The 15,111-nt window shown below is 44.8% G+C and overlaps 1 protein-coding gene across 1 annotated transcript in view; it reads left to right on the forward strand.

Moving 5' to 3' along the window:
* acoxl (acyl-CoA oxidase-like) overlaps positions 1–15,111 on the forward strand; it is a 348,406-nt gene that overhangs the window by 76,720 nt on the left and 256,575 nt on the right. Inside the window, exon 10 of the mRNA XM_085997863.1 lies at positions 9,491–9,525. Within this exon, the coding sequence (XP_085853989.1) occupies positions 9,491–9,525 (35 nt within the window). The remainder of the gene's footprint in view (positions 1–9,490; positions 9,526–15,111) is intronic.

A 15,111-nucleotide genomic window follows, 5' to 3' on the forward strand; every position in this document is an offset into this window, starting at 1 on the left:
CATATTCTGCGACTTTCTGACTGGAAATACTCAATTGCCAAGGCTTCCCACACGCTGGAAATCAATTGGCCAATTGAGTTAAAATTGCATCAATCTCATAGACCCATTTGGAATCGTGTGGGAATCACTAAATTTGGGGAACCCGCCAATTCCCCGCACCTGAGATAAAATCGACCCCATAGGATCCAAAATTCCTCGGTCCACTCCGTTGCCCATCTGTCCGGCCCTGACTCCATCGCAAATTCTGAGAATGGGGTCATTTGCATAATGGGGAGGTGCCCACAGCATGTGTGCCACTATCTGGGCGTTTGCCTCAAAGTGGGCCAAGAATTTCACAGTGGCACCATGCAGCTTAGTCAGGACGATCATTCTATCCAAATTATTATTTAAAAAAAACAAAGCGCACAAACCGTTCTAATAATGGCAATTGATAGCTCTGCATTTTGAACTCCACTTTTGCAAGTGGCATGTAGGGAAGCCTGCATCATGCAGATGTACTTTGCATTTGAGGCAAAGCAGGCAGAAGTGGTGAGATTTCTGGTGGGTAGTGTGATCCTACTAGTCCCACCTCCTCCTCTGATGTCAACACTATGGGGAGAGGGCAGACGTAAGTGATAGAATTTTTCATTGTGTTTAAAAAAAAAAAAAAGAAATACCCTAAATTCTGCTCCTGCCCCACGTAGCGCCCTCTAGGGTTCCAGACATTTCAGACCCATTGAATGGTAGAAACATTGGCACGGCAGGAGGCCATTCAGTCTATCATACTTGTACCAGTGCTAGCCCCCTCACCGAATCTATTGACTCAGTCAGATTTACTGCTTGTTAAGTCTTTGGCTTAACTTTGTTAAATATACAGCGAACAGAGTGGTAAGTGTAATCGTCTATTGTGACGTGTTAGAAAATGATTTGGGGTCAATGACCAGGGGGCATAGTTTCAAGGTGAGGGGATTTGAGGAAATACTTTTTCACCCAGCGGGTGGCTGGAATCTGGATCTCACTGCCTGAAAGGGTGGTAGAGGCAGGAACCCTCACAACATTCAAGAAGCATTTAGATTAACACTTGAAACGCCATAGCATACAAGGCTACGGACCAAGTGCTGGAAAATGGGATTAGAATAGACGGGGCTTGATGGCCGGCACGGACATGATGGGCCGAAGGGCCTCTTTCTGTGCTGTATAACTCTATGATCGAACTTGTAGCTCTTACAGTGGCCTTTTCTAACTCATGAATGGCTGGAGGGGAGGATGATAATGTTCGTGGTGAGAACTGCAGGTAGAATGCATATCTGATTCACTCAAAGAGCAGTAATAACAGATTGATTACAGATTGTTTACTGATTGTTAACCACAGATCTTCATGACCTAGTGCTATCAAGGCAGATAGTGAACTGTCTTTCGGGCACTGCATACTATGTTTCACAAACTGGAGTTATTTGAAATTCTTCTGACTTTCTACTGCTCTCTCTTATATATTGAGGTTTTTGACGAAACCTTTAGAAATAGGGATTTATGAAGCTAGCAGATGTGAAATGACTGTTTTGATTGAAAGCTTGGGTTAGTTGAATAATTAGTGGTAAGTGCTGCTCTACTGATAAACCACTGACTGATTCTGACCTGGTGTTTGGATTCTTGTCAATGGTGAAACAAATTGGTTTCATTCTCAATAAGCCACTGTTGCTGATGTGTTCATCAGCTTTGTCTCGTATGTTTCAGTGGAGTTGATAAGTATTTCCATGAGTGGCTCCTCAGAAGATTGCATCTATGTGGCCAATTTATGGTATAATAGTGTAAAGGTGAAAATTAATCAGTTGTTGCTATCACACACGTGGCCAGAAACATTGGGCCAACATTGGCAATCGGAGTCTTCCCGCGGGCGGACGCTTCCGCCCTGCAAAAATTGTACGAATGTACCTGGTGGCCCGGGAGATACGGAAGCTTGCGATCCTGGGCCTCTCCCGGTCCACACGGGCAGAGGTCCCCGTATTCCAGGGGCGCAGGCAGCTCGTAGGCGCCCCTGGGATCACGTGGGCCGGCCCAACCAATAAAAGAAGGGAATCCCCATTCATACTTATGGGAGTTCCGTACGTACAGAACTCCAATAAGTATGAATGGGGATCACTTAAAAAAAAAATACACCAACACTTGAAGTAAATTTTTTTTTAAATTACATATTTAAAACGAATTAAAATGCCATTTAATTAAATATTTTAAACAAATTAAATTTTTTGAAAAAACAAATTATATGTTTTTACTGGGCTAAAAATAAACTTACCTTTATTGAAGAGTCGTTTTAATTTATAATTGAGTGATAACATTTTATTTTCCTATTTTTTAAAATTCTTATGCTGGTAAAAGCAGGTCTCACGCCTGCTTTTACCAGGCATAAGAATTTGACAGGCATTCAGCGGGCGGAAGTTGGGCAAATAGCGCAACTCTCCACCCGCAGGGGCCCTTCTCCTGGGGATGCGGAGGATTCTTGACAGATTGCAAGTGCCGGGTTTTAGTGCACACGCTTCGCACGCCTACACCCTGGAACTTGCGCGGCCCCTACGGGCGCGTACACACCTGTAGGGGTCGAAAAATACGGCCATTGAATTGGGATGGCAGACGCACTGGTTTGAGACTGACATTAGAGCTCATGCTAGAATGACACTCTTGTGTAGTTAGTAAAGGTGTTTCACATTGTGTGAGGTGCCATCTTTCAGATGATGTAGGAACATAAGAACAGGAGTTAAGACATTCAGCCCCTCGAACCTGTTCCGCCATTCAGTGAGACCGTTACATGACTAATCTGTATCTTGGCTCCATTAACATTGGATGTGTCAAAACAAGGTCCCATCTGCCTGTCAGGATGGATGTAAAATATCCCATGGCACTATTTAAAGAATAGCAGGGACCTGGTGCCAGGCCATGTTTATCCTCAACTAACATCACCAGAACAGATTCTCTGGTCATTCATTGCGAATGCTGTTTATAGGACCTTGCTGAGAGCCAATTGGCTGCGTGTTTGACCATCTAACGATAGTGACCTCACTTCAAAAATAATTCATTGGCTGTGGAGTGCTTTGGGATCTTCCTGGGCATGTGACAGATGCTATATAAATGCAAATTGTCTCATGCCATTTAAGAGTGCGACCTGATCCAATGCTGTTTATTTGAGTTTAAAACATAAGAACATAAGAAATAGGAGCAGGAGTAGGCCATACGGCCCCTCGGGCCTGCTCCCCCATTCAATAGGATCATGGCTGATCTGAATCTAGACTCACGTCCACTTCCCTGCCCGCTCCCCGTAACCCCTAATTCCCTTATCAGCTAGGAAACTGTCTATCTCCGTTTTAAATTTATTTAATGTTGCAGCTTCCACAGCTCTCTGGGGTAGCAAATTCCATAGATTTACTACCCTCTGAGTGAAGAAGTTTCTCCTCATCTCAGTTTTGAAAGGGCAGCCCCTTATTCTAAGGTTATGCCCCCCTAGTTCTAATCTCACCCATCAGTGGAAACATCCTCACCGCATCCACCCGATCAAGCCCCCTCACAATCTTATATGTTTCGATAAGATCGCCTCTCATTCTTCTGAACTCCAATGAGTAGAGGCCCAACCGACTCAACTTTTCCTCATACGTCAACCCCCTCATCTCCGGAATCAACCGAGTGAACCTTCTCTGAACCGCCTCGAGAGCAAGTATATCTTTTCTTAAATATGGAAACCAAAAACTGCAACCTAACAAAAAACTGCTGCACCTAGTTGTCAAATAACAAATCTGTTCCTGGGACAAGGGGCAGGGTCACTGGCAAGGCTTGGAAGCTAAGCAGAGCCAGGCCTGGTTAGTACCTGGAGGGGTGACCATCAGGGAAGACCAGGTGCAGAAGGTCACGGAAGGAGCCCCGAGGAGGGGCGGTTGGTGAGAAGGTCACGGAAGGAGGAGCGGCTGGTGAGCAGGCCCGGGCGTTGGGCTGAAGATTGTCGGACAGGAGGAATGGTGGAAATGGAATGGCGGCGCGCACCGACGCAGCGGCTTTGCTTCTCCCAGTCATGGGAGCTTGCAAGATCACATTTTGTTGTTCATGTACTTGTGCAATGACAATAAAGTTGAATTATTATTATTAGCTGACTTCAAATCAGTTCCTGGGTGAATGATAATTGAGTGGAAAGTCTCAGCCATTTTTATTGTAAGCTTAAGGAAGAGTTGTCAGTTGAAGAAGTGACATTTAGACAAATACTGTGCACTGGACACTGATACAAAAACTAGAAGTGAGTTCAGGTGAATTAAAAATTACATAAAAGTCCCACTTCAGAGACTTGAGCACAAAATCTAGGCTGACACTGTAGTGCAGTACTCAATAATCAATATCAATAATCAACTTTATTGTCATTGTTAGTGCACAAGTGCAGTACAACGAAATGTAAGCTTGCGGCTCCCGAGAGTGTACATTTTGATTAAGACATTTAACATACATTTGGCTTGTAACATAAACATAATAAAGTGCATTGGCAGATGTGCAGGCTTTAGAGTTTATTAGCAGAGTTCAGTAGGATGACAGCCCTGGGAAAGAAGCTGTTCCTAAATCTGGTCGTGCGGGTGCGAATGCATCTGTAGCGTCTCCCAGATGGCAGGGGGGCGAACAAACTGTGGCTGGGGTGGGTAGGGTCTTTGATGATGGTCAATGACCTCCGTAGACAGCGTTTCTTGTAGATGTTCTCAATGGCTGGTAGCCGGGTGCCGGTAATGCGTGGGGCAGTTTTGACTACCCGCTGCAGGACTTTCCGGTCATAGGAGGTACAGCTGCTATCCCACACTGATACAGTTCGTCAGGATGCTCTCTATTGTGCAGCGGTAAAAGTTAGAGAGGATCCGGGATGACAGGTTGCATCCCTTCAGCCTCCTTAGGAAATATAGGCGCTGCTGGGCCTTCTTCACCAAAGAGGAGGTATTGAGGGACCAGGAGAGGTCTTCTGTGATGTGGACTCCGAGGAACTTAAAGCTGCCCACCCTTTCCACCACAGCCCCTTGGATGTGGATGGGGGTGTGTCTTCCACCTTTAGACTTCCTGAAGTGTCCACAATGATTTCCTTGGTTGCTCCACTTGAGTGCTCCACTCAAGAGGTGCCTTTCAGATGAGACGTTAAACCGAGGCCCGGTCTACCCCCTCAGCGGGACGTAAAAGATCCCACGGCACTATTTCAAAGTAGAGCAGGGGAGTTCTCTGCTGGTGTCCTGGCCAATATTTATCCCTCAACCAACATCAATTTAAAAAAATTTAAAAAAATCCCAGATGATCTGGTCATTATCACATTGCTCTTTGTGGGAGCTTGCTGTGTGCAATTGGCTGCCGCGTTTCCTACATTACAACAGTGACTACACTTCAGTTGGCTGTAAAGCACTTTGGGATGTCCTGAGGTCATGAAAGCTGCTCTATAAATGCATGTTTTTTCCTTCCTTTTTTTCCTTCCTTTCCACAGTCTATCTGTCTTTGTTGCCACCGTCTTTAAACAGTTTTTAAAATATATTTAATTTATTTTAAACTCACCTGGCACTTTGTAAGCGTCATGGGAGCTGGATGAAGCTCAGTCATCCTGATCAGAAAGCAGATGTGCTCATCAAAGACATTTTGCCACTAATATTTAAATGTCAGGGAGGAATTTCCTGGATTCCCCTAAATTGGTCGAAGTTTTCTGGTTTTTTTTGCCTTTCTCAGGAAATTGCATGGTTGTGTGGAGAATAGGAATGAACAGAAATTATGGGGTAATTTGATAGAGGTATTTAAAATTATGAAGGGATGGGACAGATTAGATAGAAACAGACTTGTTTCCAGTGGTTGAGGGGACATAAATATAATAAATGTGTGCAATTTAATACAGAGAGCAAGAGAATTTTTTTATTTTTACATTGTGGAATGTGCTATTGGAGCTAGTGATTGTCAACCTTTAATAATAGGTTAGATAGGTGGTTGAAAGAAAGGGTGATCAAGATATGGGAACAGGCCAGGCACATGGGATTAAGACTACTGCTCGTGTGGGGGATGAACATCAGCACAGACTGGTTCAGTCGAATGGCTTGAATTCTGTGTTGTAATTCTTTGTATGTGAAAGTTACACCATGGCATGAGGGACAGGCTCGATGGACCAGCCGGTCTGTCCTTTCCTGTATATTTGTATTTTTAATTTAGTACAGTGTGACAAATTGATCAAAGCAATTTGCTTGTTTTAAGCAGTGCATCTGTTTTATCATAGAAAGGGCCACATCATTTGGCTATCTGAGAGAGTGGAGCTCTTCTCTATGTATGTTTCAGTTGCAAAGGTGAGGCATTTTATTCCATGGGCCTCTGAACCCTTGAGGTAAATTTTACATTTATACGGAAACTGTTTTCCCTGGCAAGTGGGTCAGTAATCAGAGGTCATAGATTTAAAATAATTGGCAAAATAACTTTTTTTAATTCGTTTTTATGGGATGTGGGCATCGCTGGCTAGGCCAGCATTTATATTGCCCTTCCCTTATTGCCCTTGAGAAGGTGGTGGTGAGCTGCCTTCTTGAACCGCTGCAGTCCGTGTGGTGAAGGTACTCCCACAGTGCTGTTGGGGAGGGAGTTCCAGGATTTTGACCCAGCAACGATGAGGGAACGGCGATATATTTCTAAGTCAGGAGGATGTGTGACTTGGAGGGGAACTTGGAGGTGGTGGTGTTCCCATGCACCTGCTGCCCTTGTCCTTCTAGGTGGAAGAGGTCGCGGGTTTGGGAGGTGCTGCCGAAGAAGCCTTGGCGAGTTGCTGCAGTGCATCTTGTAGATGGTCACACACTGCAGCCACGGTACGCCGGTGGTGGAGGGAGTGGAAATGAGGAGAAATTATTTCACACAGAGGGTTGATAAAATCTGGAACGCACTACCAGAAAGGGTGGTGGAATCTGGTTCCATAGGAACTTTCAAAAGGCAATTGGACATGCACTTGAAGAGGAATAATTTGCAGAGTTATGGGGAGAAAGCTGGGGTGTGGGACTAAATTGGACAGCTCTTTCAACGAGCACAGGCACCATGGGCCAAACAACCTCCTTCTGTGCTGTATGATTCTATTCAAGTGTTTTGCAATGTGGTTAATTATTGCCAGGATTTGGATGCTTTTCTCATTTCCCAAATCCCTATTAAGATCTGAAAGATTGAATACTTTTTCCCCACCCCAGCAACGAACACCCCACCCCCCGACCCCCCGCGGGATTAGCGAAGTTCAAATGCTTCATCCATCGACTAGGATGCCTTTCCCAAAACAACTGGGTCAATACGAACCCAAAGTAGTTGAACATAAATAAGAAAATTGGAATAAGTGAGTACTTGCTGTTACTGTAGCTCTCAAGCACAGGCACTGTAATGGAAGGAATATCATGATGTTAAATGCCTATGTAGTAGAACACAGTATGCATCTGTGAATGGACACTTATTAAAAGGAACAAGTCCCGCCAAATTCAAAATTGGTCTGAATCAGGCTAAATTTGGATCTGGCAATGGACCTGGAAAGGCCAGGCTGCTGTGGATTTAAAATTTGATTCCCTGGTACTCCGCACCACATCCACTGCTAACACTGTTCTGCGAAGAGTTGAAAGGAGACGTGCCTTTTGGGAAACGTGTTGGCGTCCCTTTAAGACGCCCCTTAAAACCTACCTCTTTGACCAAACTTTTGGTCATCTGTCCTAATATCTCCTTATGTGGCTCGGTGCCACATTTTGTTTGATAATCGCTCCCGTGAAGTGATTCGGGCGGTTTTACTGCGTTAAAGGCGCTGTATAAATGCAAGCTGTTGTTGAGTTTTTTTTCTGTGTTGGTTTGTAACACTCCCAGTAGATGGGGGAAACTAGAGAAGTTTGGGTTACAAGCTAGTTTATAGTAAATTTTTGGTTAAAGTAATCTTCAGAATTGCTTGAAGTATTTGTATGTACTGGACAATTGGATTAAATACTGTTTAGCGTCAGATTGGCACAGTTGATCGCATTCTCGCCTCTGACTCAGAAGGTTGCGGGTTCAAGCCACACTTCACGACTCGAGCACATGATCTAGGCTGACATTTCAGTGCACTACTGACGGAGTACTGCATGTTGAAGGTGCATTCTTTTGGATGAGCATTAAACGGAGGCCCCGTCAAGTGGATGTAAAGTGTCCCACGGCATTATTCAAAGAGTCCTTCCAATGGCCTGGCCAACAACAACAACTTGTATTTATATAGCGCCTTTAACATAGTAAAACGTCCCAAGGCGCTTCACAGGAATATTATAAGACAAAAAAATTGACACCGAGCCACATAAGGAAATATTAGGGCAGGTGACCAAAAGCTTGGTCAATGAAGTAGGTTTTAAGGAGCGTCTTAAAGGAGGAAAGAGAAGTAGCGAGGTGGACAGGTTTACGGAGAGAATTACAGAGCTTGGGGCCTAGGCAACAGAAGGCACGGCCACCAATGGTTGAACAATTATAATCAGGGATGCTCAAGGTGGCAGAATTAAAGGAGCGCAGATATCTCCGGGGGGGGGGGGGGTGGTGTTGTGGGGCTGAAAGAGATTACAGAGATAAGGAAGGGCGAGGCCATGGAGGGATTTGAAAACAAGCATGCGAATCTTGAAATCGAGGCGCTGCTTAACCAGGAACCAATGTAGGTCAGCGAGCACAGGGGTGAGGGGTGATGGGTGAACGGGACTTGGGGCGAGTTAGGACACGGGCAGCAGAGTTTTGGATCACCTCAGGTTTAAGTAGGGTAGAATGTGGGAGGCCAGCCAGGATTGTGTTGGAATAGTCAAGTCTAGAGGTAACAAAGGCACGGATGAGGGTTTCAGCAGCGGATGAGTTGAGGCAAGGGTGGAGACGGACGATGTTACGGAGGTGGAAATAGACGGTCTTAGTTATGCCGCGGATATGTGGTCGGAAGCTCATTTCAGTCAAATATGAAACCAAGGTTGGGAACAATCTGGTTCAGCCTCAGACAGATGTTATGGAGAGAGATGGAGTCAGTGGCTAGGGAACGGAATTTGTGGCGGGGACCGAAAACAATGGCTTCGGTCGTCCCAGTATTTAATTGGAGAAAATTTCTGCTCATCCAGAACTGTATGTCGGACAAGCAGTCTGACAATTTAGACACCGTGGAGGACCCGAGAGAAGAGGTAGTGAGGTAGAGCTGGGTGTCGTCAGTGTACATGTGGAAACTGACGCTGTGTTTTCGGATGATGTCGCCAAGGGGCAACATGTAGATGAGAAATAGGAGGGGGCCAAGGATAGATCCTTGGGGGACACCAGAGGTAACGTTGCAACTTTACTCTCTTAACTAACATCACTAATTAAACAGATTAATTGGTTCCTCATTTGCTGTTTGCAAATTAGCTGCTGTGTCTGGCTGTATAAGTGACTGCACTTAAGAGTAATTCATTGGCTGTGAAGTTGTTTGGAACATTCTGAGAATGTGATAAAGCAATATACAAGTACAATTTCTTTATTAAAACATTCCTTTTTGCATTTGCAGCTTGGACTGACAATCGCCATTCGTTACAGTCACAGGTAAATGCAACATAATTTTTTTAAATCTCTATTTACATGGGAGAGGAAAAAAAATATCAGATTTCTTAAAGTTGTGGTTTATGTTCTGGAGATGAAAAGGGGAAGTACAAACCGTGCTTTGCTGACTCATTCCTTCCATGTATTTAGCTTTAGCCGTCGCTCGATATAATGGTCTTCATTTTTATTGCAAGCAATAAATTTCCATGACAGGGCAAAGCGTATGCCTGTGTCTGCAGGTTCAGAAACCACTGTGGCTAATTTCCTGGCATCCCCAGAAACCCCCTGACAGAGAGAGCGTAGCTCCCCATGCGTCCCACCCCGCCCCCTGCCCCACCACCACCTACACAAGAAAGATCCACTTCCTCGTGGGTGGTTGTGTAACTCCACAAGAACTGAATCTTGCGAATAGCTTATGATTTTTTTTCACATAGTGAAGTGCAGTATGGTTACACAGTGAAGCACAAGGTGGTGTAGAAATTTTTAAATATAAGTAAAGGGGATCATCCAATCACGAGGCCTAAACTAGTGGCGAGCTACAGACTTTTTAAAATAGAATGTCTTGCTTTCTTTGTTTTGCTATTCAAGCTATGCTGCAAACTTTAAAATTACATAGGATATACGGCCCAACCAGGCCATGCTCCACTCGAGCCTCCTCCCGTCTTTCCTCATCTAAATCTATCAGCATAACCCTCTATTCCCTTCTCCCTCATATGCTCGTCTAGCCTCCTCTTAAATGCATCTATACTATTCGCTTCAACCACTCCCTGTGGTAGCGAGTTCCACATTTTCACCACTCTCTGGGTAAAGAAGTTTCTTCTGAATTCCCTGTTGGATTTCTTGGTGACTATCTTATATTGATGGCCTCTAGTTATGCTCTTCGCCACAACTCTAAACATTTGCTCTATAAAAACCGTTCATAACTTTAAAAATCTCTATTAGGTCACCCCTCAGCCTTCTCTTTTCAAGAGAAAAGAGACCCAGCCTGTTCATCCTTTCCTGATAGGAACAGGAAACTTTGTGCTATCCGGCACTGACGGGGCCGAGCTGTTGCCGTTCCCTCAAAACTGCCGGACACTCCAGCGCTAATGTTGAAAGATACGGAAGCTTCTAAGCTTCCGTATCTGTCAACAAACCCTACAGCTTCTAAACAGTCCAAGCGTCTCTGTAGCGTCTCTAGCTTAGCAACAGCTTCAGCAGACCTTGCAGAGCTTGACTGTTGAGGAAAGAAGCGAGGAAAAAAGCAACGAGAAAAAAAAACCTAACGAAAACGGCACCTGATTTTTGCCGGTGGCTCGAGCATTCCGGACAGTTAGCCTCCGGAACAACAAAGTTTCCTGTATACCCTCGTATTTCTGGTATCATCCTTGTAAATCTTTTTTGCACCCTCTCCAGTGCCTCTACATCCTTTTTATAATATGGCGACCAGAATTGTACGCAGTACTCCCAAGTGTGGTCTAACCAAGTGTAGGGGGTTTCGCTCTGCCCAATTACAGGGGTCTTTAGTGCCTGTTAATGTATTGGGCCTCTGTCTCCTTTATACCCTTGCAGCTTATGTTAGCCTGCAGGTCGGGCGTCACTAAACACCCTCTAAGGAGATAGAGAACAGCAGCTTATAGAGGAGGACTAGAATACGGTGACGACCCGCACAGTTTATACCTAATCTGCGGGGTACTCCTGAGCCCAAGGGCTCCTATAGTCCTCTCTCTTTTTCCCTAGCCTGCTGTTCCCTTGTTTGGCGGGTTCGAAGCGCCCTAATGCCCCTATCTGGTTCTAACTCCAGAATTTGGATGGAGAACGATGCACTTTAAATAGACACTCGGAGACAAGTAGTCCTTGGAAAAAACAGGTGACAACCAATTTTATTTGGTTCTACCACAAACGTAATAAACACACACACTCTATAACTATAAATAAAATATGGGAGAGAACGGACATAACGAAAATGTTTTATACTGTTTTAACTTTACCAAGTCCAATCCCACCAACCCACTTTCCTACCTAGACTAGACTGACAGTTGCAGGCCCTTAGATTATACTCACAGCCTATTTTGAGTGCGGTTGTTGGGTTGTTGCTGTTGTTGGTTGGTTTGTGCTTGATGGAAAAGGCTCCCGAAATAGCGGGAGTGAATGCCGTCTTCCACTTCGGTCGTTGGTGTCTTCTTGTTGATGTCCCCGGGACGGGAGTCGGTATACGGTGCGGTTTCTTGCGGTGATGTTGCGCCGTCTGGTAGCGGAGTAAACTTTCAGTCTGCCGATTGAGTCTGGGGCCTGATGGTGGATCTTCTCATCAGCGTGGTTGGAGTTCTTTAGATGGTAGTTCGCCCCAGCTCGTCTCTCCCTCAGCTTCTTAACTCGCTCTCCTGCTCTTTCTTCTGGTCACCTAATAATCTCTTGGTTCTGTATTTTATACCCAATTCCATTTCGGCCTCTTCGCGCCCAATTAAATTGGTGTTTACAAGTGTGAGGGCAGGGGTATTGTTTTGAGTGCACATTGGCTCCTCCAAGTCTGCTGTCCCATTGTGTCAGTCCTGGGACTTGATTATTTTGGGCCACCTCTTAACTGTAGTGATCCCAAAACTATTGTCCCTAGTCCGAGTTGATTAAGGTGATGATGGCCTGTACTCATAGCTCAATTAGGGGTGAGTCACATACTCAAACCTGGGCCAGGTAGTCCCCATTGGCCGGGGATTTCCTTGCTTCAGGCCCGACTCAGTCCCCTGATTGGCCTTTGAGAATGCACTTTGTTTCGATTGGCCCACATCTATGGCTCGCTTCTGAGCCACAGTCCCCTGTATTCAGATATCCCAGCCTGCTTTTCGGGACCACTGCATTGGCTGAAAATGTTGGTTTTAAACTGTATAGGGCAATCCAATTTTGGTCACCTTGCCCTCAGAGGGCTCCAATAAAACGTGGTTGTGGATTTTCAAACCCTACACAAGGTTCGATAGAAGTTCAGCATAACTTCTCTACTTTTCAATTTAGACCCTCTAGAAATAAACCCTAGTGCTTGGTTTGCTTTTTTTATGGCCCTGTGTCACAACCTTTAGTGATTTGTGTATTTGTACTCCGAGATCCCTTTGCTCTTCTACTTCATTTAGATTCATATTTTCCAAGTAATATGTGACCTCTCTTACCAAAATGTAATGCCTCACATTTATCTGTGTTGAAATTCATTTGCCAATTATATGCCTATTCTTCAAGTTTATTAATGTCGTCTTGTAATTTGTTGCAGTCCTCCTCAGTATTGACTGTCACCCGCCCCCCCCAATTTAGTGTCATCCGCAAATTTAGAAATTGTGTTTGTGATTCCAAAGTCTAAATTGTTAATATAAATTGTGACCAACAGTGGTCCCAGCACTGATCCTTGTGGAACACCACGTCTTACCTTCTGGCATTCTGAATAGTTACCCTTTACCCCTACTCTCTGTTTTCTGTCTTGAAGCCAGCTAGGTATCCATTCTACTTGTCCCCTGACTCCACATTCTCTGACCTTATTTATTAGTCTATTATGTGGCACCTTATCGAAGGCCTTTTGAAAATCTAGATAAATTACATCTACTGCATTACCCTTATCTATTCTCTCTGGTACCTCCTCAAAAAATTCAATGAGGTTGGTCAAGCAAGACATGCCCTTTTGAAATCCATGCTGACGATTCATTACTATGTTTTTGGTTTCTAGATGTTCTTCTATTTTCTCCTTTAGTAGGGATTCCATTATTTTTCCTACCACCGATGTTAAGCTGACTGGTCTACATATCCCTGGACATGTTCTACCTCCCTTCTTAAACATAGATATTACGTTAGGTATCCGCCAGTCCTCTGGCACTACAGTTTGTTCTAACAAATTATTAAATATGTGTAGCAATGCCTCTGCTATCTCTTCCTAGATTCTTTTAAAATGCGCGTATGTAATCCGTCCGGACCAGGGGTTTTATTCTGAGTTTGATCACTTTATTTAATATGTCTCCTCTTTTTATTTTAAGTGCAGTTATCTCATTTCTAATCTCATCATATGACGTCATGTCCAACTGTTCTATCCCTGGTAAATACTGAAACAAAGTCATTATTTAATTTTTGTGCAATCTCCCTATCGTTACCTGTGGTATTGTCCTGTCTATCCCTTAATGGCCCTATTCCCATCCCGACTTTCATTTTTTTTATTTACGTGCCTGTAAAATATTTTACTATTTTGTTTTATGTTCCTTGATAATTTAATTTCACAGTTCCTCTTTGCCTTCCTAATTGTTTTTTTGACTTCTCTCTTAATCTCTTTGTATTCCCCCTTGTCTTGCTCTCCCCTGCTGTCCATGTACTTAATGTATGCCTCTTTCCTTACCCTCAATTTTTCCTATGTGTCTTTATCCATCCCTGGTGTCTCATTAGTGTTTAGCTTGTTCTTGTTTTTTAGCGGAATATATTTTTCCTGGACTCTGTTGAACACTGTTTTAAATATTTCTCATTGTTGTTCTAATGGTTTGTTTTGAGGGGAAGATGTGTTATAATGCAGGATAGCTAGTGAGCACTGTTTCCCCTAAGCTGCACGGATGCGCAGTTACCTCGAGTCTGCCGTGCACCAGGCGCTGCAGGCCGCGCAGTCCCACTGGAGCACGCAGGCGCTCTTTTCAATCGCGTCCCACAGGCTCGTTCTTTAGATCTGCAAGAGTGGGCTTCGGCGCCTGCGTGCTGGAACCCGCTACAGGCCTGACGCTGAGTCCTGAGGTACTGAATGTGAGCGCTGTGATTATCCACACCGCGGTGTCCCTGAGCCGCGCATTACCCAATTACCATCCCATCAGTCTACTCTCAATCATCGGCAAAGTGATGGAAGGTGTCGTCGACAGTGCTATCAAGCGGCACTTACTCAGCAATAACCTGCTAACTGACGCCCAGTTTGGGTTCCGCCAGGGCCACTCAGCTCCTGACCTCATGACAGCCTTGGTCCAAACATGGACAAAAGAGCTGAACTCAAGAGGTGAGGTGAGAGTGACTGCCCTTGACATCAAGGCAGCATTTGATCGAGTGTGGCATCAAGGAGCCCTAGCAAAACTGAAGTCAATGGGAATCAAGGGGAAAACTCTCCATTGGTTGGAATCATACCTAGCACAAAGGAAGTTGGCTGTGGTTGTTGGAGGTCATTCATCTCAATCACATGACATCACTGCAGGAGTTCCTCAGGGCAGTGTCCTAGGCCCAACCATCTTCAGCCGTGTCATCAATGACCTTCCCTCCATCATAAGGTCAGAAGTGGGGATGTTCGCTGATGATTGCACACTGTTCAGCACCATTCGAGACTCGTCAGATACTGACGCAGTCCGTGTCCATATGCAGCAAGACCTGGACAACATTCAGACTTGGGCTGACGTGGCAAGTAACATTCGCACCACACAAGTGCCAGGCAATGACCATCTCCAACAAGCGAGACTCTAACCATCTCCCCTTGACATTCAATGGCATTACCATCGCTGAATCCCCCACTATCAACATCCTGGGGGTTACCATTGATCAGAAACTGAACTGGACCAGCCATATAAATACTGTGGCTACAAGAGCAGGCCAGAGGCTGGGAATTCTGCGGCGAGTGTCTCA

Source organism: Somniosus microcephalus, chromosome 9 (genome assembly GCF_052327205.1).
Source record: "Somniosus microcephalus isolate GS21.2 chromosome 9, FLI_Smic_1.0, whole genome shotgun sequence".
NCBI lineage: Eukaryota > Metazoa > Chordata > Chondrichthyes > Squaliformes > Somniosidae > Somniosus > Somniosus microcephalus.